The sequence below is a fragment of the Gopherus flavomarginatus genome, chromosome 5 (genome assembly GCF_025201925.1).
Source record: "Gopherus flavomarginatus isolate rGopFla2 chromosome 5, rGopFla2.mat.asm, whole genome shotgun sequence".
Taxonomy (NCBI): domain Eukaryota; kingdom Metazoa; phylum Chordata; order Testudines; family Testudinidae; genus Gopherus; species Gopherus flavomarginatus.
In genome coordinates this window covers 21,982,093-22,005,528 of record NC_066621.1, presented here as the reverse complement: position 1 = coordinate 22,005,528, position 23,436 = coordinate 21,982,093, and the positions used below count along the sequence as shown (strand labels likewise).

Genomic DNA, 23,436 nt, shown 5'->3' with positions numbered 1-23,436 from the left:
GAGACCTGCTTGTTTGGGGAACGCGAGAGCAAACCGGGGAAGGAGACCAGCTTCGCTGCGGTTTGCTCTCGCGTTCCCCGAACCACCCAGCAAACCGCAGGGAAGGAGACCTGCTTGCTCGAGGTTCGGGGAACGCGAGAGCAAACCGGGGAAGGAGACCTGCTTGATTACCAGAGGCTTCCTCAGGTATGCTGGGATACCTGCTTATTCCACGAAGGTCAAGAAAAGCGCTGGTAAGTGTCTACACTTGATTACCAGCGCTGGATCACCAGCGCTGGATCCTCTACACCCGAGACAAAACGGGAGTATGGCCAGCGCTGCAAACAGGGAGTTGCAGCGCTGGTGATGCCCTGCAGATGTGTACACCTCCTAAGTTGCAGCGCTGTAACCCCCTCACCAGCGCTGCAACTTTGTGATGTAGACAAGCCCTCAGAGCCCAGGTCAACTGTCTCAGGCTCACACAATGGGGCTAATGATAGCAGTGTAGATGTCCCTGCTCTGAAACCCAGCAAGAGGTGAGAGGTCTCAAAGCCCAGGCTGCAGCCCATATGGGAACATCTATAAGCTGTTTTTTAGCCCTGTAGCCCGAATCAGTTGATTTTTTTTTTAAATTTGCCGTGTGCAGATGAATCTGAAAACAAGCCCTAGACTTCAAATGTTGGCTGGCAGAGTAATGTTGGCCACCGGTGTGACGTTTTGATGGCATTTTTATATAGACCATAGCCCTAGTCTAGACACTGTTGTAACGGCATAAAAGAGTTTTCCCCAGTACAGTAGAACCTTAGAGTTACGAACACCAGAGTTATAAACTGACCAGTCAACCACACACCTCATTGGGAACCAGGAGTACACGCTTAGGCAGCAGCAGAGATAAAAAGGGGGGAGGTGGGGAGGAAGGGGAATATAGTACAGTCTTGGGTTACCAGTGTGTTAAATGTAAACTACTGCAAAAACAAGGGAAAGCTGCATTTTGCTTTGGCACAGTGACATTTCAAAGCTGTATTACATCAATGTTCAGTTGTGAACTTTTGAGGGAACCACCAGAACATTTTGTTCAGAGCTGTGAAGGTTTCAGAGTCACGAACAACCTCCACTCCCCAGGTGCTGGTAACTCTGAAATTCTACAGGATAGCTTATTTCCTCTGGGGAAGTGGGGCGAGCTATAGGGACCAAAGCCCTCTTCTGCTGGTACAAACTACAGCTACACTATGCCCCTAACCCCTGCACCCCGCTTCCTGTGCCCACGTGGGGAAAGTGACATGGATGCACAGAGCAGCTGGCCTTGCTGCTCCTCCCCCATCCACACCCCCTACTGTTCCTCCATGTCCCCCTAGGGACTGTGAGGGGGGAGCAACACCAGCTTAACTCTCCCTGCATCCAGGTCACTTTCCTCACCTGGGCTGTGTAAGGGGAGGGCAGGAGAGCAGCAGCTCCTGATGCCTTCCAGCACAGCCCAGGTGGGGAAAGTGACCTGGATGCCCGGAGCGCTTGGTGTCGCTCCTCGCTCCCCCCATCACAGTTCACTACAGAGCCATAGAGGAACATTAAGGGAGGGAGGGCATGAGTAGTATCTGTGCATCACCTCCACCTCATGTTCCTCTGCCAGGAGGAAGCAGGGAGAAATCAGCCCCCATCCCCCATGCAGCGCTCCCCTGCCAGCCGGGAGCAGTTTCTGACTCTACATCCTTGCCCCCTGGGCGGTCGCCCCAGTGGCCCATCCCCTAAGGCCAGCCCTGCCGGGGTAGGGTGACCAGATGGCCTGATTTTATAAGGACAGTCCTGACATTTGCGGCTTTGTCTTGTATAGGCACCTATTACCCCCCACTGCCTGTCCCGATTTTTCCCACTTCCTATGCTGGGGGCACATTTCACTCCAGATAGCAGCATGGCTCAGCTGGCTTCAGGCCCTGCTCCTCGCCTGCACTGCATGGGGAAAAGCAGCCTCCAGGCTCCGCTTGGGGAGGGGCAGGGAATTCCTACCAGGCGGGGAACGCCCCCAGGGTGTGGGGGGCAGCGGGGGAGGAGTATGAGGCACGCTGCAAGGTAAAGCAGCTCGCCCTTCCAGTCCCGTTTCGGCCCCCACGAGCGGAAGCAATAGCCCAGGCCTGGGAGCACGCTGCCAAAGCTGGCCCGCGGCCAAGGTGATTTCCCATAAACCACATGCTCGGGAGAGGCAGTATAAGGGCCGAGCCCAGGAGAAGGGAGGCAGGAGACAGCCACCTCCTTCCCTCCGCGCTGCGCGAAGTGCAACTTCCTCCCAGCTCCCCGGGGCAGCCACGATGACTGCAGCGCCCCGCGCCAAGGAGGTGGAAGCCCCGCGGGCGGCGATCCCCATGCCCCGGCTCAGCCCCAAGGTAGGGGCGCTGTGCGCGCAAGGGACCCGCTGCCCGGCTCCGCGGCGAGGCGTCCGCGCTGGGAGATCCGGGCTGCAGCTGGCGGCTGCACGTGTTGCTTTTCTGCGCTCCCTGCTCTGCCTTCGCGGCTGCTTCTCCCCCCCTGGCTCTGGGGCTGGCTCGCCGCGCTCTCTGCGCGCCCCTCCGCCCGCCCGGCTGCGCTCCCGCGGCGCCTCCTGTCATTCGGCCGCGCTTCGCTGACAGTCCCGGCGCAGCTACGCAGCCTGCGAAAAGCCTGGGATGCACCAAGGGCGTTAGGCGCCTCGCTCCAGTCCGCCAAGGTATTGAAGCGCCTAAGTCCCTTTGTGACGCCCGCCTCATCGTGTGCTGCTGTTAGGAGCGATTCTGGTTCTTTGGTCCCGTTTTGGTTTTGTGAGGATGGTCCTGGCTGGCTGAGTGCAATCCTGCAGGAGCAAACTCAGACCAGCTCTCTCTGCCTTTGCCTGGCACTCCTTCTTTTTGCCCTTTTCTTGCTCCTTCGCTCTGCTGGGCATTGCCTTTGGATGGAGACAACAGGTCCTCTCCTGCCTGCGCTCTCCTTGTTGCACTGTGTGCTGGCAGGGCAGGGGCTTGAAGCGAGGTTGGGGCAAATTTTTCTCTGTGCCTTGTTTTGTAAAGTGCAACAGGGATTAAGCCAAGACAGAGCTCTTCGTACCAGGGAGAGGGAGCGGGTGCGCGCAGGGGCATGCCCAGGGCTGGGAAGACTGTGCAGTGCTTTTTGTCACCTGTCTGGGAAGCTTGTCATGGCCTTGGCCTCACAAGGAGCTTGAGGATGGTTTGGAGAGAACTCATCCCAGAGGACTGTGTTTGACCCCTTTGAGTGGGCTGCTTGCCTGGGATCCCCTCAGCCTATTGGAACGTAACACTAAAGACCAAGTCTATCTAGCTAACTACCTGTCCCTGGATACTGTCCTAGGATACTGATTCATCAAATGATCTAGCTAGCTAGATCAGAATACTAAGATCTAGGACGATTGATAGGTAGCTAACTAGAACGGTGTACTAAATGTCTGTCTGTCGGTCTGTTTATCTATGCTCTTAGGTCTTCATAGTCTGATCAGTCTAGACTGGTATATTAAAATCTAGGAGGATCAATAAGTAGTTAGCTAGCTAGATAAGTATATTAAGATCTAGTAGGACAGTTAGCAAGATAGGATACTGATCGGTCAATTGATCTGTCTATCTAGCTAACTCTCTTCCTAGATCGTAATGTATTTAGCTAGCTACCAATCCATCCTCCTAGATCTTAGTATATTGATCTAGCTAGTTAGCTAGCTAGATTGATTAATCGGTATTCTAAGATCTAGGAGGATAGTTAGCTAGACAAATATATCTTAATATTCTCAGCTGCCTACCTAGATCATAGATCAATCAGTATACTATGATCTGTCTCTCTATCTATCCCCATACACCACATCAACCTATCCCCGTACACCACATCTCTCTCTCTCTCATTATTATTATACAGTGCATAGATTGGATGGCTATTTTCCACTTATCTCATTTACCCATCCATTTGTATCCCATTGGTTTCAAGGGAGTCACATTAGGGTTGCCCTGTGTTTTCCCTGTAGCCCTTGGAAGTTGGACTGCCTGGCTGAGGAATCTTCTGCCATGTCCTTCAAGAGCATGGCCAGGATCACTCCTGACAGCATGTGGATCACAGTGCAGGAGGTCCCGTGCCCTGCTTGGAGAAGGCATTGCTATACTGTTCTGGGCCTGTTCCTAAGCCCACTGGAGTTAATGGAAGGGTCCATGGGTCCAGCTCCCTGAAAACATTGGAGTTCTAGGGTGGGAGGTTACAGCTAGTGCCATAGGACCATAAGAACGGACTTTTAGCCCTGGATCCTGTGTCAAACTGTGAAACACACCAGCTGCTTCAGAGGAAGGTGCAAGGGACCCTCCAATCCTGGGTTAACCTTCCCCTGGGAATGTTTCCTCCTGACTCCAGTCAGTTTGAGGGTGGTTGTGCCATGTAGCAGGCAGGTTTATAGAACCTTCCCAGCCTCTTGGTTATTTCTTTAGCATTTGCCTTTGTGAGTCTGGGTGTTCTCATTATCCACATAAATGTCCAGTCCCTTTTGGAATCCTGCTAAGATTCTGGCCTCTCTGCTACATTGTGGCAGTGAGTTCCATAGGCTAACTGCATAGTGTGTAACAGAGTTCATGGAGTTAACGCCTACCCTCAGTTTACACGGAGAGACATGACTCAGTGATGGGGCAATGTGAAAGGAGGGGCAAAGAGAAGCTCAAGGCTGGGGCAGAGGGGCAATGAGGAGTCCTGGAAAGGGAAGACACATTTGCAGCTGGCTCTGAGGTGGATGGATTTGAGGAGGTCAGTGAATTAAGATTCTTCTCAGGAGAGGAGAAAGGGAAGGGAGAGACTGCAGGGACAGTGAGAGCTGGAGGGGTGGTGGGAAAGAGAGAGTTGGAGGAGACGAGACGGGGTGCAGAAGAGGTTGGAGGAGGGAAGAAGAAGGGGCTGCAATTGTTGGGAGGTGGAGCATGAGAGGGGGGTGAGAAAAGGAGCCTGAGGATGCAAAGAGCAATGGAGGGAGAGGGAAGTGATGGATAAGTGATGGGGCGATGGAGACAGGACGAGATAGCGACTGGTGGAGGCATAGGTGGTGTAGGCGCGGTTTCCTGCTCTGCATGGAGGGGTTGTACACACTTGCGTCTGTCAGCAGCCTGGCTCTGAGAGAGCAGCTCAGCTGGCCCCGGGAGAGCAGGGCTGGGGAATTCCCAGCAGGGGTTGCTCAGCTGACCTGCTCCTTAAATAACAGCAGACTTGGAGGGGGAGAGAGCGGGGAGGGGAGAAGTATTCACAGACTGAACGCTTGGGTGCCCACTAAGAAGGATTCGTGGCCCGAGCTCCTGTCACAGCAACTTGGGCAGATCAGTGCAGCTTTTAGCCTTCCAGTGAAGTGCCACACAATCCCCGTCTACCACGTCATGCCCGCAGCGCCCATGTCTCTTAGCCATCTCTGCATTGCTAATGGTGCTAACTCCAGAGGGAGAAAAGGATTTGTATGGCAGAAAGACAGACAAACCAGGCAGTTCCTTGGGACATGCCATAGATCAGGAATCCATAGGGCTCTCCATGGGGCCTGGCAGCATCATTCTAAGTCCACTGACTGGCACAACGAGATCCACAGCAAAGGCTTCAGAGTAGCAGCCGTGTTAGTCTGTATCCGCAAAAAGAACAGGAATGCTTGTGGCACCTTAGAAACTAACACATTTATTTGAGCATGCGCTTTCGAAGGCAAGGGGATAGCCACAGGAAACAGTGCTGGGATACTGCCCTGGAGCCTGCTAGCCATAGGGGCAGCAGGGAGCCCAGGGACATGGATTCTCTGATGGCAGGTGTTCCTGACAACTTCTCCCTTCCTCAGGCATGCCCGGTCTCCTGCACCCTGCTGACTTTCTTCTTCCTCGCCGCCTGCAGCATCTGTGAAACGGAGCAGAAAGGCTACTGTGAGAATATCATCACCAAAAAGCACCTGGATAAGCTGCAGGAGCTGGTGAGTATCATGCCCAGCTAGCATGGCTGGTGGAATGGGATCTAGAACATTAGGGGGTGAGGCTGGGGCCTGGTCCTTGCCAGGTGTCCATGCAAGGTGAATGCGTGGTGTCCTTCAGGTCCACACTCGACAAGATCAATGCCTCTGCCAGGTGAGAATGGTACCTGCTGAATTTGATGTCTGAGCCAGGTAGTCATGCCATAGACTCTAGAGTGACTAGTGGGCCAGATTAGCTGAGACTGCAGATCTGACCAGCCCCTGCCCCAGATGAGAGCAGTATTTGTGCCCCACATGAATGAGACCGATGATAGGCCATCCAGAAGCAAAGCACCCACACAGAGCAAAAATTCCAGGGGAGAGACCTATCAAAACAAAGGGGGAGGTGGGCAGTGGTGATAGCTGCGGGAAGCAGAGTCTCCTGGACGGCCTCTCTGCTCACCGGCATAGATTGGGATTTGCTGTTAGTGAGCATTAGCTCCAGTGTAGAGGATGGGCTGGATCACTGGGATGGGGATGTGAGCCCGCAGTCACTGGCAGGGAAGGAGTGAGGATGGAAGAGAAAGGGAAGGCGAATGTGGGAGAGATTGCAGAAGTAAGGAAAGAGAAGGATAGACAGGAGACAGATGTAGATATCTTCCCATCTGTCATCATCTGGAGGATAGAGAAAAGGTTGGAGTGGGGTAGGAATGCCTTTCTACCTGCATAAAACCCTACTGACACAGTTTGCAGGGTTATGGGTTGTGTGCAGGTGCATTCCAAGCTGTGCTGATTGCAGGCTGGTCTTTTAAGTCTGGGATCTCCTGTAGCCCCAGCCTCATATTCCTCTCTTCTGCATTGGAAGGGAGAGGGAGACTTTCTAGCCCTTCCTTGAAATGAACCCTGGCTCAGTCCGGATTGCGAACCTCGTGAGCATTTAGGAGGAGGATGGAGCACTTGAGATCTGCAGCTGCCGAAGGGTTAACCTTGGGAATCTGGCAGTCCCCTAGCAGGATTAGTTGCAAGGGGACTGACCCAGGAACCTTCCTGGTCTTCCAGTACTGGGAAGAATTCCCCAGCCTTGTTTCTTGCACAGCTGCTGCACAGGTTAATGGCTGAATACTGGTGGATGCTGACAGGGCGTCAGCGGCAGAAGGCAAGTACAGAGAGGGCACACGGGGCCACTCAGGGTTTGGCAGGCACGGTTTTTTCTCCTTGGATCACAAATGATTTGTGAGCGGATCCAGCTGATTCGGGGTCAGAAATCAAAGGAAGTTCCTGCGATGTCTCCAGCTCCCCCTCCTGATTCTCCCTGACTGCTGCAGTGGATGTCCTTAAATTAAGTTAAAAATTATTTAGACAAATTAGATGTCTTCAAGTCACCAGGGCCTGATGAAATGCTTCCGAAAATACTCAAGGAGCTGACTGAGGAAATATCTGAGCCATTAGCAATTATCTTTGAAAAGTCATGGAAGATGGGAGAGATTCCAGAAGACTGGAAAAGGGCAAATATAGGGCTTGTCTACATCAGAAAGTTGCAGCGCTGGTGAGGGAGTTACAGCGCTGCAACTTAGGAGGTGTACACATCTGCAGGGCACCACCAGCGCTGCAACTCCCTGTTTGCAGCGCTGGCCGTACTCCCGTTTTGTCTCGGGTGTAGAGGATCCAGCGCTGGTGATCCAGCGCTGGTAATCAAATATAGACACTTACCAGCGCTTTTCTTGACCTCCGTGGAATAAGCAGGTATCCCAGCATACCTGAGGAAGCCTCTGGTAATCAAGCTGGTCTCCTTCCCCGGTTTGCTCTCGCGTTCCCCGAACCCCGAGCAAGCAGGTCTCCTTCCCTGAGGTTTGCTGGGTGGTTCCGGGAACGCGAGAGCAAACCGGGAAAGGAGACCAGCTTCGCCGCGGTTTGCTCTCGCGTTCCCCGAACCCCGAGCAAGCAGGTCTCCTTCCCTGAGGTTTGCTGGGTGGTTCCGGGAACGCGAGAGCAAACCGGGAAAGGAGACCAGCTTCGCCGCGGTTTTCTCTCGCGTTCCCCGAACCCCGAGCAAGCAGGCTCCTTCCCTGAGGTTTGCTGGGTGGTTCCGGGAACGAGAGAGCAAACCGGGAAAGGAGACCAGCTTCGCCGCGGTTTGCTCTCGCGTTTCCCGGAACCACCCTGCAAACCGCAGGGAAGGAGACCTGCTTGTTCGGGGAACGCGAGAGCAAACCGCGGCGAAGCTGGTCTCCTTTCCCGGGTTTGCTCTCGCGTTCCCCGAACCACCCAGCAAACCGCAGGGAAGGAGACCTGCTTGTTCGGGGGTTCGGGGAACGAGAGAGCAAACCGGGAAAGGAGACCAGCTTCGCCGCGGTTTGCTCTCGCGTTCCCCGAACCCCGAGCAAGCAGGCTCCTTCCCTGAGGTTTGCTGGGTGGTTCCGGGAACGAGAGAGCAAACCGGGAAAGGAGACCAGCTTCGCCGCGGTTTGCTCTCGCGGTCCCCGAACCTCCCTTGAAGCCGCCCAACAGCGCTGCAGTGTGGCCACATCTAACACCACTTGCAGCGCTGGTTGCTGTAAGTGTGGCCACTCTGCAGCGCTGGCCCTATACAGCTGTACTAATACAGCTGTAACAACCAGCGCTGCAAAATTTTAGATGTAGACATGGCCATAGTGCCCATCTATACGAAGGGAAATAAGGACAACCTGGGGAATTACAGACCAGTCAGCTTAACTTCTGTATCCGGAAAGATAATGGAGAAAATAATTAAGCAATCAATTTGCAAACACCTAGAAGATGATAAGGTGATAAATAGCAGTCAGCACGGCTTTGTCAAGAACAAATCATGTCAAATCAACCTGATAGCTTTCTTTGACAGGGTAACAAGACTTGTGGCTAGGGAGGAAGCAGTAGACGTGGTATATCTCGACTTTAGTAAAGCTTTTGATAATGTCTTACATGACCTTCTCATACACAAACCAGGGAAATGCAATCTAGGTGCAAAACTGGGTTGGATGCAAAACTGGTTGGAAAAACCTTCCTAGAGAGTAGTTTTCAGTGGTTTACAGTCATGCTGGAAGGGCATATCAAGTGGGGTCCTGGAAGGATCAGTTCTGGGTCAGGTTCTGTTCAATATCTTTCATCAATGATTTAGATAATGGCATAGAGAGCACGCTGATAAAGTTTGTGGATGATAGCAAGCTGGGATAGGTTGCAAGTGCTTTGGAGGATGGTATTAAAATTCAAAATGATCTGGACAAACTGGAGAAATGGTCTGAAGTAAATAGAATGGAATTCAATAAGGACAAATGCAAAGTACTCCACTTAGGAAGAAACAATCAACTGCACACATACAAAATGGGAAATGACTGCCTAGGAACGGGTACTGCCGAAAGGGATCTGGGGGTCATAGTGGATCATAAGCTAAATATGAGTCAACAGGTTAACACTCTTGCAAAAAACGCAAACATCATTCTGGGATGTATTTGCATGAGTCTTGTAAGCAAGACACAAGAAGTAATTTTTCTGCTCTACTCCACGCTGATTAGGCCTCAACTGGAGTATTGTATCCAGTTCTGGGTGCCACATTTCAGAAAAGATGTGGCCAAATTGAAAAAAGTCCAGAGAAGAGCAACAAAAATGATTAAAGGTCTAGAAAACATAAGCTGTGAGGGAAGATTGAAAAGATTGGGTTTGTTTATTCTGGCAAAGAGAAGACTGAGAGGGGACATGAGAAAAGTTTTCAAGTACATAAAAGGTTGTTACAAGGAGAAGGGAGAAGAATTGTTGTTAATCCCTGAGGATAGGACAAGAAGCAATGGGCTTAAATTGCATCAAGGGTGGTTTAGGTTGGACATTAGGAAAAACTTCCTAATTGCCAGGGTGGTTAAGCACTGGAATAAATTGCCTAGGGAGATTGTGGAATCTCTGTCATAGGAGATTTTTAAGAGCAGGTTGGACAAACACCTGTCAGGGATGGTCTAGATAATACTTAGTCCTGCCTTGAGTGCAGGAAACTGGACTAGATGACCTCTCCAGGTCCCTTCCAGTGCTATGATTCTGTGTCCTTATTAATTAGCCAGGGTCCTGTTTAGATCTCACTTACACTGTCATCACTTTATGAGGTTAGTCCCGAGTCACACCAGGGGGAGTGAGAGGAGAATCAGACCCCGTGGAGTTACTCCAGATTGACACATGGGTGAGTGACCGGGCAATCAGGCTACCGCCGTGCAAATACTGCGCTAATGATCCCCATGCAGCACTACCCCTTTAAGCACTTTTATACTGTGCCAGGAAGCCAGGCTGTGAATTCAACTGTTGTGCCCCCAGGCGAACATTCGGTCACTAATCCAGTTGTTGCTGTCCCAGCTCTGACAGAGTCCAAAGTCGAATGTTCCCTTGGTTGAATGGCTGCCACTGTCCTCATTGCTTTGGGCACAAAGGTCAGAGTTGGGAGCGTGAAATCAACTCGAAGATAGCTGGGCTGGTCAAAGGATTTCCCTCCTGTGTTCTCCGGCCTGCTGCAGCGATCACAGCTGCACACCCCCTCCCTGGCCCACCTCAGCCAGCTCTACTCTGTATCTCATAACTGTTTGCTAGCAACTGCCTCACTACAGGCCCAGTGGATAATGAAACAATTGTTCCCAATAATACACACTCTCCTGGCAGCCCTGTTTCTTCCTAGCCTGGATCGCAGACTCGGAGTCGTTCCCGTACTCCCCGGAGGAGAGCTTTTCGTCCTAAAAGTGAAAACCTCTGCCGGTCAGAGCCTTTTCAGATGCAGTTGCTGTTGCACTCAGCTCCCCTGCAAAGTTATTCTGCAAAGCACTGAGTCAGCGTGTGAAGAGCCAGGGGCAGCGGGGTCGATTTTTATGGCCTTTTGCTTTCCTCTGACAAGGCAGATCCTGGCCCCCTGATGAAGAAGGACGACTGCCTCTCGTTTGTTTGGCCGAGGATTGGGAATGCTCATAGCCTCATCAGGGCTACGCCTCTCCACAGAACTGCCTGTTCCTTCATTATATCTGTTTACCCTTCGGACCTCCAGTGAATTGCATGGAATAACATCATGTCACAGTTATATTGTACCTTCCAGCAACAAGGATCCAAAGCATGTTACAAAAATCCCTGCATCCACTCCTATAATGCAGCGGTGTATGGGGAGATGAGCCGCAGCTGAGTGACATGGAGGAGAACATTTTGGCCAGGACAGTAGGGCAAATTCCTCTGTGACGAGAGACTCTGTAATGACGAGTGTGTCTGCAGAGCAGAGGGGGGGAACTGGTTTTAAAACCTGGATGGAAAAATGATAGATTGCGTGGAAGAATGTATTTAGTATGTGTTAGAATGATAGATGCTGAGATGAATCTCTAGTCCCAGGAAGTGAACCTATAATGCTAGGGAACCTTGTACAGAGACCCTTCCTGTAGTGCTAACAGCCCCCTGGTTATAGCCCTTGCATGGTGCCCTGCCCTGATCCTATCCAGAGCAGCTGGGTTCCTCCTGCTCTGCTGAGTTTCCTCTCTGCAGGCCCTAGAGGCTGGTGTGATTATCAGGTGCCTGCTTAGAGGGAAGCCACAGCCTGGCTGGATTCCTGTTAAAAGGCTGCAGTGTGACATTGTGCTTCTTGTTTGCAGATTGACTCCCAGATGCTGATGTCCTGCCACATCTCCTTTGAGTTCATTGATAAGCAGGAATTGGTGAGTGGGCTTTGTCTGACCACCTGCTAGCCTGAGCCAAGCAATTCCTCAGGATGGCAGAGTATGTGCATTAGCCCCCGTGGATGGGAGGAGCTAAATCCAGAGGGGAGTCTCAGCAGCCTGGAGAGAAAGGAGGGGCCTGTAGCCTTCAGAGAGATGGGCTTGATTTCCATCGTGGCCACAGACTGCTTCTGTGATTTTGGGAAACTCATTTAATCGCTCTGTGCCTCAGTTTCCCTTCTGCAAAATGGTGGTTGGTAATTCTTCCTTAAGGAAGGAAGCTGTTTGAGTCTCTTACTGTTTGTATGTTCAGTACTTAGCATGATAGGGCTCCGATCCTGCTGGGCCCCTGAAGATACCATTGTAATACAAATAAGACTATTTCTGGGGTAATTTATACCTTTCAGCATGGAAATGATACTGCGTTAGGCTCCCTGAGATACACTTCAGCAAGGTGTAACTGACATCCTTTATACATCACCTCTGAATTTGGGCTGGGCGGGGGAGGGAGGAAAGCCAGCATAGCTTACATACGAAGGGCCAGATTTTCTGAGTGCTCAGAATGTTGCGTCATTTTAGAGCTATCTTTGAACATGGCAGGGACTGGGGGGAAGGGGTCTCCCTGGGCTGGATGCTGAAGAGTGTCTCTGGATACATGTACCCCAGTTTGTAAAGCAGGGCCGCCCAGAGTGGGAGGGCAAGAGGGGCAATTTGCCCCAGGCTCCGGGCTCTGCAGGGGCCCCCATGAGTTTTTTGGGGCCCCTGGAGCGGGGTCCTTCACTCGCTCCAGGGGGCCCGGAAAACTCTTGCGGGGCCGGGCCCTGGAGCTTCTTCCGCTCCTGGTCTTTGCCGGCGGGGGGGTCCTTCCCAGGACCCCCCACCAGTGAATTACCGCTGAAACGGGACCTGCTGCTGAAGTGCAACCCGGTCTTTCGCGGTAATTCAGCGGCAGGGGGCCCTTCCGTTCCGGGACCCACTGCCGAAGTGCCCCGAAGACCCACGGCGGGGGCCCCCTGCCGCCAAACAGGGTCAGCTCTAGACATTTCGCAGCGCAGGGGGCACCCTGCCGCTTGCCAGTCCCGCGGCTCTGGTAGACCTCCCGCAGGCATGCCTGCAGATGCTCCACCGGAGCCGCGGGACCAGCGGACCCTCCGCAGGCACACCTGCGGGAGGTCCACCGGAGCCGCCTGCCGCCGACAGCCCCAGGCCCCCAGAATCCTCTGGGCGGCCCTGTTGTAAAGTGCAGTGGGCAGTGCAGCAGTTCTGTCTTGCAGCCAATAACCTGTCCGCTTTTGCGTCCCAGGGTGACCGCATCTGCTATGTCAAAGCGGCTTTCCCTCGGCTGGAGGACATCCTTGACAAAATGAAATTCAAGAAGAACTCAGATAATTTTAACAAGACAAAAGACGTGCAAAACATGTACAAGAAAATCGATGAGAATGAAGTTCCATGCATTGACGCCCAGGATGATCACGAGCGCGAGGTACATTCTGGGAGCCAGCTGCAGATCCCTAGGCTAATGAGCACAGGGGCGAGAGGAGGGCATGCAGCCCTCAGTGGAATGGGGCGGTTTGGTTCAGGCTGGTCCCTGCTGCACTAGGAAGCTGGGTGGACGTCCCTACTGGGAAGAGACTAACTCCCAGAGCACTGAGGGTGACCACATGGACTCTGGAGGGTGGCCCCTGTGGATGAGCAGGGGGTTGGACTAGATGACCTCCTGAGGTCTCTTCCAACCCTAATCTTCTATAATTCTATGAAGGAGTTCCACACTGTGTCCCAATATGTGACCAGTGGTTGCTGTTGGCTGGGAATGATCATTAACCACACACTGGGCTCATTAAAGCTGGAACTGGGGTCAGAGAGTCCCAGCCTGGCAGATGAAAGAGCAGAGCAGGAAGCGCAAAGCTGGGAATATTCCCAGCCTCCCTGGTAAGAGCCTCCCCTGTGAAAATAGCAGGGCAAGAGTCCAAGAGCCTCAGGGGTTCTCGAGAGACTCCCAGAGCCACACCGGTGTGTGGGGGAAATTCTGAGCAGTTTGGAGCGGGAGCGATGGAAGACTTGCTTTGGGTGACCCAGGGCACAGGCTAATTCTCAGCCTGCGCAAACACAAGGAATTACGGGACTTTGCTGTGCAGCCCTCAGGTGTATCAGACTCTGCTCCCAGCAGGGGACAGTGACTTTGGCTGGGAGCTCCGCTGTGGACTGCTCTAGGCCAGAGTCATCCAAAGGGCCCAGGCACCAACGGGGTCACCATCCAAGCTCAGTCTTCTCCCTAATGCTTTTCTGCCTGCATTTGGTCCTGCCAAGAGCACCTGGAATCCTAGCCTGGGTGTAAATGGGCCTGATCCAGTTCTCACTGGTGGAAGTGACAAATCTCCCACTGACTTCAACGGGAGTAGGATCACACTGAGTGGGCCCGATCCTGATCTCACTGGGGTGACACGGGAAGACTCCCATTGATTTCAATGAGAATGGGATCAGACCCAGTGGTCCTGATCTTGCCCTCAGATCATGTTTACACCGAGTAGTTTCACTGATTGCCATAGAGCTGCAAGGGGAGAGTCAGACCCTGTGCGGTACCTGGTGCTCCTAGAGGTTTGGCAGTCGTAGGATGAGGGAGAGTTCGACACAGTTTCTGCTCTCTGGGTTGTCTCCTGGCTCCTGAGTCCTGCTCTCTGCTTAGCTCTCCCAGGCCTGCTCCAGGGAGTTCTCCATGCCTCCTGAGAAGATGCTACAGCTGGTGAAGGATTTCTTTCAAGAAATTATGGATCTTTTAGACAAAAATGTGGATTTCAAACGTGATTGCAGCAAAACCTACCAGAAGTGCTCTGATGCCCCGAAAAAGGAACCGCCATCTCCAGGTGAGAAACTAGGACAACTGGTCTCCTTGGGCCCCCTCCTCTTGAGCTGCATCATCTAATGCCAGCCAGGGCAGTGATTCACATGCCTGATCGTTGTGGAGATTTCTACCATTACGAGACTGCAGCTTTTACACAGGAGCATGCTTGTGTGCATGCGAGCGTTTGTCCCTGTGAATGGGTGTGTATATTGTTTGTGGCGTCACGCCGGGGGGTGTATATGTTGGTATGCTCACCTGCATCTGCACTTACCTGTGTGTGTATATCTGCATTTCCCTGTGCATGCATGTATTTGTGTGTGTGTGTATGTACTGGGCAGGTTTGCATTTGTGTGACTGCTAATGAGGGAGAAAGCTCCAAATGGGTCAGAGCACAGGTGCTGGAACTAGGGGGGCTGCCGCACCCCCTGGCTTGAAGTGGTGTCCATTAAATCCAGGGTTGACAGTTCAGTTCAATGGCTCTCAGCACCCCCACTGTACAAATTGTTCCAGCGCCCCTGGGTCAGAGAGAGGCCCCCAGATTGGGAAGTTGGTTTGGAAGTGGTGGTCTCACTCTTGGCTCCGAGAAGAGGGCTGGATGGCTCTCTGGCACTGTGGGTTTGGCTGTCGTTCTGCAAATACTGCAACCTCGTTTGCGGTATTTCTGCCTCTAGCTGAAACCAGGAAGTTCAGAGGCAGGAGTAGAAATTAGTAACGTGAAAGAAGCTCCAGGAAAACTTTAAACCTGACTCTGGCTGGGCTGCAGGTTTGGGGCCTAGTCGTTTATCTGCAGCGGCTCGTCTGGGAGTAAGGACGGACTTGTGGCTTGGGCACAGCTCTGGGAGGCAGGCTCCTGGCTGCTTTCTGCCACCGACACACTGGCCAAGTCGCATTCCCGCCCCTTGCCTCGGTTTTCCCATCTGTACAGTGGAGAAAATCATCTTGGCCTCCGGCTACTTGGCTACGACTGGGGGGGGGGGAACTTTGTAAAGGCAGAATGGAAGATGCAGTGCTATTTTCTGTCCCTGTGGGCTACCTGTGTCCGGGTCCATGTTGCATGTGATATGTTTGCATGCACACCAAGAAGAAGCTCCCATCTGTCCTCCCCACAAGTAGGATCTGTCCTGTGTCTTGTGACTGAGATGAGGGGACACGGTGAAACTAACACTCCTCTCCCGCTGATCCTGTTGCTTGTGCAGCTGCTGCTGGTGATGACACGAGCCTCAGACCCTCCGCTGCCTCTGGACAAGGGCCCGCCGCCATGTGGACACTGCCTTGCTCATGCACACTAACAATCCCAGCCCCGATCTCCATGCACCGGCCCTCCACCACCACCACTCCCTCTGTCCCCTGGCCTGCTGTCTGCGCACCTTCCGAATCCCTTCCGTCTCACTAATTGCTTCCACTCCCCAGCTCCCGGGCTGCTCTCTGTGTGTTGCTCGGGGGTCTGCATTTTACAGCCTCTCTGGGCAGCTCACACCCTCTCTTTGCTCTGCCTGCCGCTGTCCTCATTCTGAACTCTCTCTATTTCACTTCGCCCTTGTTTCAGTGACTCTGGCACCAGCCCACCCAAGCTAAGGCTGGGTCCTGGGGCAGGGCGGGGGAAGGGGAAAAGCCTAAAGGTTGTTCCCTGCTCTTCCTGGAGGCTGGTTACTCTATGGCCTTTCTCTCTCTCTCTGGTTCTTTCAGGTGTGGTGACGGACCGTGACTGCAACTGTCCATCCCCAAGCTCCCCTCGTGAGGGACCCCCAGCCTCTCCCCGCCCAGCCTTGACCACCAAGCCCTTCCCTTCCACTGTACCCCACCTGGGCAGCAAGGAGGCTGCTGCCAGCACCCGCCTGGCACACAGCCAGCCTGGTGCCACGCAAACCCCAGTCAAGTTAGACAGCAGCGCTAAGCCCAGGGTATCCAGGAGCATGCATAGAGGCCTGGTTGCTATGGAGATCCAGGGGGTCTGGGCTGGCATCTCTGCCAGTGTGTCCTCACCACCAGCAGAACTGAAGCTAGCATCAGCATCACAGGGATCTGGTAGTGGGTCCATCAGCACCAAACCGCTCCTGGACCTAACCGAACCTCCCAGCCAGGAGCCCCCTAGCACTGAGGACATCTTCACCTCCCCTCCCAGCCTCCCAGCCTCTGGTGGAGAGACACTACGGAGGGAAGAGATCCATCCCACCGGGACAGAGACTGAGCGAATCCAACCATGGCCGACTGGGCTCAGAAAGTTCCTCCACATGCCTGGTTTACCAGACCCATCCCCTAGCGCGAAGCAGACCCAACCACAGGCAGAAGAAGACATCACCCAAGCCACCTGGACATTCTCAGCAGCAAACCCAAGCACCCACCGGATGGATCCCAGCAGTACCGATGCCGTGTCCAGCCCAGCTCTGACATCCAAGGCAGCGGAGGCCTCAGGAGCAGACCCCGGTGGCCGATTGGTGACCCCCCTGCCCAGTGAGCTGTGGCCGAGCCCCTCTCTGGGCTCCAAGGAGCCCATCTCTGTAGTGCAACACCGGTTCTCCAGGATGGCTGCTACCACTGACAGATCCCCTGCCCCAGAGACACTCCCCGGGAGGAGTCCTCTGCACGCAGCAGGGCAGGGCAAAGCCCCAGACACGCAGCGCACCACGGAGCTCCGAGGAAAGAGAACAGGGGGGCTGCCCAGGTTCAGAGAGCCCGACGACAGCCTGGCAGGGCCCATCCCTGACCTTAACATCCTTCCTCCGAACACAGAGCAGCGCAGGAAGAAGGTGCAGCCCAAGGAGACCCAGCAGGAGGTGATGTCCTATGTGCTGGTGGCAATCCTGGCGATCGTGGCGATCCTGCTAGCCGTCGGAGGCCTCCTCTTCTACAAGCATAAATCCAGGGTAAGCACCTCACCAAGCCACCCCCACTGGGGGCATGTTGGCTAGTCCCAGAAGCTCCTGGGGTGGGCAGGGGGTGTCTTGCAGGCAGGGCTGTCTAGTTGGTTAAAGACACATCATCTCCCAGCCCCTTCCTGTCAACCAAGTCGGTGTGGGCACCTGGGGAAAACCCCGCCCCACCCAAGCACTGAGACAGCATCTCAAGTGATTAGAGCAGGAGGTTGGGAGTCAGGAGGCCTGGGTTCTGTTCGCAGCTCTGTGAGGTGGCCTTGGACAAATCACTCTCCCCCCCACAAAAAAATCCATGCCTCAGTTTCCCCACTGTAAATTTCCTTGCAGGGCACACTCATCAGGGACTGCAAAGTACTGGAGGGGCTCAGGTGGAAGGGTAGGGTGTGGGGAGAGCAGTTCTTGTAACTGGGAACGTCCCATCCCCCTGCTCCATAGGAGTGTGTTTGGGGCTATGACTGCAGTGAGGGATGGGCCTGGGGTGGGGGATGTCTGAGGTGGGGAAGAGACTCCAGTCCCAGCAGCCTCCTCCCATGGGAGAGCCTGTCTGTTCGCACCTCCCCCTAGGGCTCTGGCTAACACTGGGTACTCTGCCCCCCAGGGCTCTGGCATCTTGGGGCACTGCTCACTGCAGGGAAAAGGAGGTAGAAAGGGCCTAGGAGCTTCCCCCGCTCATGGAGGGAGTTCCCTGCTGCCAGCACAAACCCCTACCTAGGCTCCCAACCAGTCCAAGACTGATCCTTCTATTTCCCCCACACAGACCCAGGAGAGACGGCTGCAGCAGAGAGGGAATGTCCTAGAAGAGCAGGAGGGAAGGTAAGAGACTGTGGAGAGGCTGCGACCTAGGGCTGCAAAACTGGGGTTTCTCCTCCTCTGGGTCTCAGAGGGCTTTGCAGCCTCTTCTCTGGCATGCAGTGTCCTATCCCTCTGGCCTCCCACCTTGGAGCGCTTGGCCCAAGAGCCTGCTGCAGACCCAGCCCCTGCATGGCCAATGAGTTGCTGCCTGGCAGTGAGGGGCACCAGGCATCTCCCTGTGCAGCACAGATGGGCATCACCAGCTGAACCTTCTTCCCACATTCAGCCCCTGGCATTGGTTGAACCCCTGGATATTGCTTCTCTTTGCAGACCGCTGAATGGAGTGGAGGAGCCTCTGGAGCTACGGGTGCACGGCGAGCTATGAGGTAAGGTGCCCCACTTTATCCGGACGACAGCCCCCTTCTAAATCAGGCCCCTCTCCTGCAGCCCGGCACAGTGGGGGTTCGGAATGGCTTATGCAGACTCTGGGGTTAATATTCAGCCAGGCACTGAGCACAAGGCTGCCAGCTTATTGCTTGGCAGCTTAAGCACCTGGAAATTGATTCCAGGTTTCCTAGTTGTTGTGCAAGGCCCTTGGCAACGGGGAATTTAATTGTCCCTATCTGGTTCCTGTCTAGGACCCACATTCAGCACTGGCATAATTGAGCGGAACACCATTAACCTGGATCAGGGCTGGCAGTGGTGGGTCAGGCTTCTGCCAGCCAGGGATGTGTTCAGCTGTAAAGGGCAGTTCTGCTCTGAAAAGTGGCTTTGAAATTGTCCTCTCCCTACTCTGCAAATATGCTCCTGGGGGCATCTGAGTCAGTGCTGAGTTCCTGCTCAGGTCACTCCTGGTAGCCCTGCAGAGCCAGGCTGGCTACAGGAGAAGGGTCAGGAGTCCGGTTCCATTTGCCCTTCAGGGCCAGCCTGGCTATGGGAGAAGGGTCTGGAGTCTGTTCCCATTTGCCCTTCAGGGCCAGCCCGGCTATGAGAGAAAGGTCAGGAGTCTGGTCCCATTTGCCCTTCAGGGCCAGCCCGGCTATGGGAGAAGGGTCAGGAGTCTGGTCCCATTTGCCCTTCAGGGCCAGCCTGGCTATGGGAGAAGGGTCAGGAGTCTGGTCCCATTTGCCCTTCAGGGCCAGCCTGGCTATGGGAGAAGGGTCAGGAGTCTGGTCCCATTTGCCCTTCAGGGCCAGCCTGGCTATGGGAGAAGGGTCTGGACTCTGGAGTCTATTCCTTGCTGTGTATTGGCAGATCTGGTTATTAAGTGCCAATGCCATTCGGTGACCCATCTGCAAACCCACTGCTGGAAATGGGGCTGCACGAGGGTCACCTAATTTGGCCTGTAAAACCTTTCTGACCGGTGATGTGCAAGTCCCAGTGGGACTCTCAGATCCCCGGGGAGGGGAATCACCTTTTTCCTTGTCGACTGGGCAGGTTTGTTTTGGCATGACTGACTCTAAACACAGGGTCACGTGATGCTGGTTTTGCAGAGCCAACTGCACTTGACACCCCCTCTTAGACAAACCCAACAACCCATAACCCTTGGAGAGATGCTGATCCCCTGAGCACCTTGTTCTGTGGGCAGGTTTCTTCCTACCCAGCTGTCTACTTTTAGCTATTCTAGTTTCAGTTTAGTGCAACCCAGCATGAAGTGTCTGTGAGCCAGGTAAACAACCCCACCTGCCAAAAGGCTCCACTTCTGCAAGTTGAGGAAGCTGGGAGCCTCTGGCATAAACACTGAATATCAGTGAGCCCAACCGCTCCCTCCTGGGTAAACATTTAAGCCTGACTGGGCATGCAACTGCTTCCTGCGCTCAGGAGAATCTCAGCCCCGCATCAGCCGTCCTTCCAAGTCTCCCTGGAGCAGCCCATGTCACTGCGCTGATTTCACTCTCCTTTCATTTCCAGCTGGGCCTTTTCTGTCCCAGGAAGAGCAGTGGCTTCGAACCCTCCCTCTTGTGTGGGATCTCGGCCGCATCTGGAGGAGAATGTACAGCCGCTGGACCCCTCCTCTGTCATCCCCAGTGTCAACGACCGTCCCTTGCTCTCTCTCTCTCTTCCTCTCTGCAAGGTCGGGAGAGACTGAAAGATCTGGAAATGGATGCTGTTTATTCTTGGCACTGGAGCCCGGGTTCCACGCTGCCCCACGCCCCGGCCAATCCCACCCCTTGCTCTCTAGCTACTGGCAAGCCAGAGCAGCCTGCAGGATCACCCACTGCCACCAGGATGGACAAAGTTTGGCTCTGATGAAGGGAGATAAACAGTCCTGGGAATCACGTTGTCTGAACCTCTGCAGCCTGGAAAGGGTTAGGTGGACTCTGCAGCGAGTTAGAATGGCCTGATATTGGCTCCTTCAGGGGCTGGCTGTGACTGCCGTGGAGGGCTTGGCGAGAAGGGGCATGCCTGGGCAGGAATGAGAGGACTCTGCTGAGCCAGCCAGGTTGTCGTTGCTCCCTGCCTGCTCTGGGTTGGAGTTGGATGCAGGAGGGCTGGGGACTGCGGTCTGGGGTCTCTTTCTTCCCGCTTAGACCAGCTCCGTCTCGTGATGCGGCAGAGGGGATCAGCTGCTTTTCGTATAGGCTGCCACCTGGCCGCGGGCCGAGTCTGCCTCTAACCCCACACCCCCTGCCTCTCACTCTGTCTGCCTCAGTACAGTGGGCTTTGGAATGATACCCCTTTGTGTGATCATCAGACGGTCCCTTTCAGGAGTCGTTTTTAACTACATCCACGAGCCAGTGCCGGTCCCCTCCATGCCACGAGGCTGCTGTGTCTGGCTGTCTGGCCCCTCCTCCCCCCATGCCCTTCACCAGATGCCTATTGGCTCAGCATATTGACTCTGGGATCGGTCTCTGACCTTTGGAGTTCCGACCCCTGCAAAGTATGTCCCTGTCCTCTCTCCAGTCTGCCCCTCCATCCCCCTGCACTCCAGTGAGAGGTCGAGGCCCTGCAAAGAGAGGAAGGGGCACCCTGACTTCTAGGGGACCCTGCTCCCTCCCATACCCAGGACATGCTGCAGAGTGGGGAATAGGGGTACAAATTGGGGTCCCAGGTCCCAGCTCCCGAAGGGAAATAAAACCTCTGCACTGTGAATTTTAACTCTCTCCTGCTTCCCCCGGAGCAGTAGGGGCTGGCTGGTGTTTGGGTTAGTCCCTACCGCTCCCTTCCCCGACTCTCAGCTGGCCGTCCATGCTTCTTGTGCCTTCTGTCTATCATTCCATCCTCCTCCCCCCGTTCCCTGTCCAGGCATTCTGCTTGGCATGATGTTGCTGATGACCCTGAGCTGGCCTCAGGTTGGGAGAACTGCCTTTATGCATTAACGTATTGGAGGAATCTCCTTCTCCTGTAAAGTATTATATTGGAGGGAGTGGGTGTGACCGGCGGTGGGAACTGCAGGCAGTGGGTCACGGCCGGTGGGCAGTGTTCTAATGCAAGCTGGCCTTGTGTTTCGGACTGGATGTTTATGATTGTGCTTTAAGAGACTGAATAGGTCTTGTGCTGTCGAGGACTTTTTATCCCGTAACATGGGTGCAACAGACCAACGGGCCTTTGATCCTGTGTGTATATCTCAGTAGGGTCATGTGAGATGGAACTCATTTAGCGAATTACGTTGATTGGAGATCATGATGCCCCCTGGAAGTGACAGCCCTGTGCTAGCTGGTGCGGTCCATCTATATAGCTCCGGTCAGGAAGTGGGACACTGACCAATTTCAAGCTGATCGCAGCTAGGCTCATCCCTGACTTTAGTCACCTCCTGGCTCAGCTGTTAAAATGCTGGGGAGCTTTGCCAGCCTTCCGTGCTGTCCCCATTGTGCCACAGAGGCTCAGAGAGGTTCGGACCTGTACTGAGCTGAGAGCAGATCACACAGCGAGTCAGCGTCCGGACCCAGCACAGGTCCCACAACTCCCAAGTGCTCGAGCTGGTCCAGTGGGCCACTGGAGCTCCCATTGCGCTGTTGACATGCCCCCTTCCTAATCTTGGCAGCCCAGTCTGCAGAGGGCTCCAGATGACCTTGGTTACCTCTGCTCCCCGGGAGGGGGCTGTGCCACCCACCTTTTCCATCCCCTGCACTGGTGGCCCGTCCCGTTCAGACATTAACCCCGTTTGACCACACAGACCTTACATTTGCCTCCAGCCTCTCTCTGATCTTCGCTGTCCCCTCCAGGACCCTCCATCACTGGGTAGAAGGCGTTACTCTTCCAGCTGATCTGCGCCCTCCCTTCACTCCATCTGACCTCTCCCCCTCAACAGCACCATTGTCTTTCGCCTGCTGCGGGCCTGCTCTGCATCATGTGGCAGAAGAGCCCACATTGGGGCCGATCCCCAGCTGGAGTAATTCAACAGAGTTCCCATTGCCTTCAGCGCTTTATGCCAGCTGAGGATCTGGCCCATGACATCAGACTTAGCTGACACTCAGCATCTGAGCTGATTCTAGGGCCAAATGCTGAGCAGGTGTAAATCAGTCTAACTGTGGAACTCGGCTGATGGGGATGTCTCTGCTTTCAGCGATAAATGTTTTATTTTTTTAAACGGTGGGAGAAAACCTATTTAAACTCGATATTTTTAAATGATTAATATTTTTCTTTAAGTATATTTATTAAGTCCAATGGCACATTCCACTTCCAGTGCGGCGTGTGAGTGTGATGAGATATACACACAGCTCAGGTGTCAAGGGCACAGACAGTCTGCTTCGGATCTCACGTACTCCTGTGCAAACCAGGAGTCATTCCACTGATTTCAGTGGAGTCAGATTGATTGTAAATAGGATCAGCATCATGCCTGTAAGTCCATCTGCTCATCAGCCGACCAGATCTTGGTGTGGCATCAGCCAACGTATCTCTATGGCATGCAGTGGATCTGCACTGATTTACACCAACTGAGCATGTGGGGCTAACAATACAGGGTCTGACTCTGTCTACCAGAACTATGCACCTGCCATGTCATGTTATTCCACATATATTAGCCGATGGGAGAGAAGCTCCCAACAAAGGGAGTTGTTGTTTTTATTCCAACTGTTTGTCTCTAGTTTTTTTATACGTCGAAATTGTGAATTATTTTATACAAAGTCATTTAATAAATAATGTCTATTTAAAAAAAACAAATAGAAAACACCTTTTGTATTTAACAGTAATAATAATAATAATAATAAACGGACGTGTGGCACTTTGTAACTCTTGGGTAGTGGACTTGTGCTTGCTGGTCATTGGAGCGCTCACCTTGCTCTCAGCCGTTGATTTAGTTGGTGTTGGTCCTGCTCTGAGCAGGGGATTGGACTAGATGACCGTCCCTTCCAATCCTGATATTCTATGAAGGGAAGCCGCACGTCGGGCTCAGGAGTGAAGCATTCAGCTCACGTTGTTACCAGG

General features: G+C 53.7%; 1 protein-coding gene across 2 annotated transcripts; it reads left to right on the top strand.

Moving 5' to 3' along the window:
- The first annotated feature begins 2,051 nt into the window (after positions 1 to 2,051).
- On the top strand, positions 2,052 to 23,207 carry CSF1 (colony stimulating factor 1). Of its 2 annotated transcripts, none has more exons than XM_050956241.1 (9): positions 2,052 to 2,354; positions 5,786 to 5,914; positions 11,503 to 11,565; positions 12,869 to 13,048; positions 14,249 to 14,426; positions 16,091 to 17,268; positions 18,035 to 18,090; positions 18,400 to 18,455; positions 19,981 to 23,207. In XM_050956241.1, exons 1-8 carry the CDS (start codon positions 2,280 to 2,282, stop codon positions 18,452 to 18,454), a joined length of 1,914 nt encoding a protein of 637 aa, XP_050812198.1. In that variant the 5' UTR covers positions 2,052 to 2,279; the 3' UTR covers position 18,455; positions 19,981 to 23,207. The 2 variants fall into 2 exon arrangements, with proteins under 2 accessions (XP_050812198.1, XP_050812199.1); XM_050956242.1 differs by having other exon boundaries at positions 2,205 to 2,354; positions 17,135 to 17,268.
- Positions 23,208 to 23,436: the final 229 nt, after the last annotated feature.

Excerpts from the sequence above, each read along its gene's own strand:
- CSF1 (XM_050956241.1), top strand. The coding sequence starts at position 2,280 with ATGACTGCAGCGCCCCGCGCCAAGGAGGTGGAAGCCCCGCGGGCGGCG. Across the intron at positions 17,269-18,034 it reads TCTACAAGCATAAATCCAGG|ACCCAGGAGAGACGGCTGCA; the intron begins GTAAGCACCTCA and ends TCCCCCACACAG. Across the intron at positions 18,091-18,399 it reads CTAGAAGAGCAGGAGGGAAG|ACCGCTGAATGGAGTGGAGG; the intron begins GTAAGAGACTGT and ends TTCTCTTTGCAG.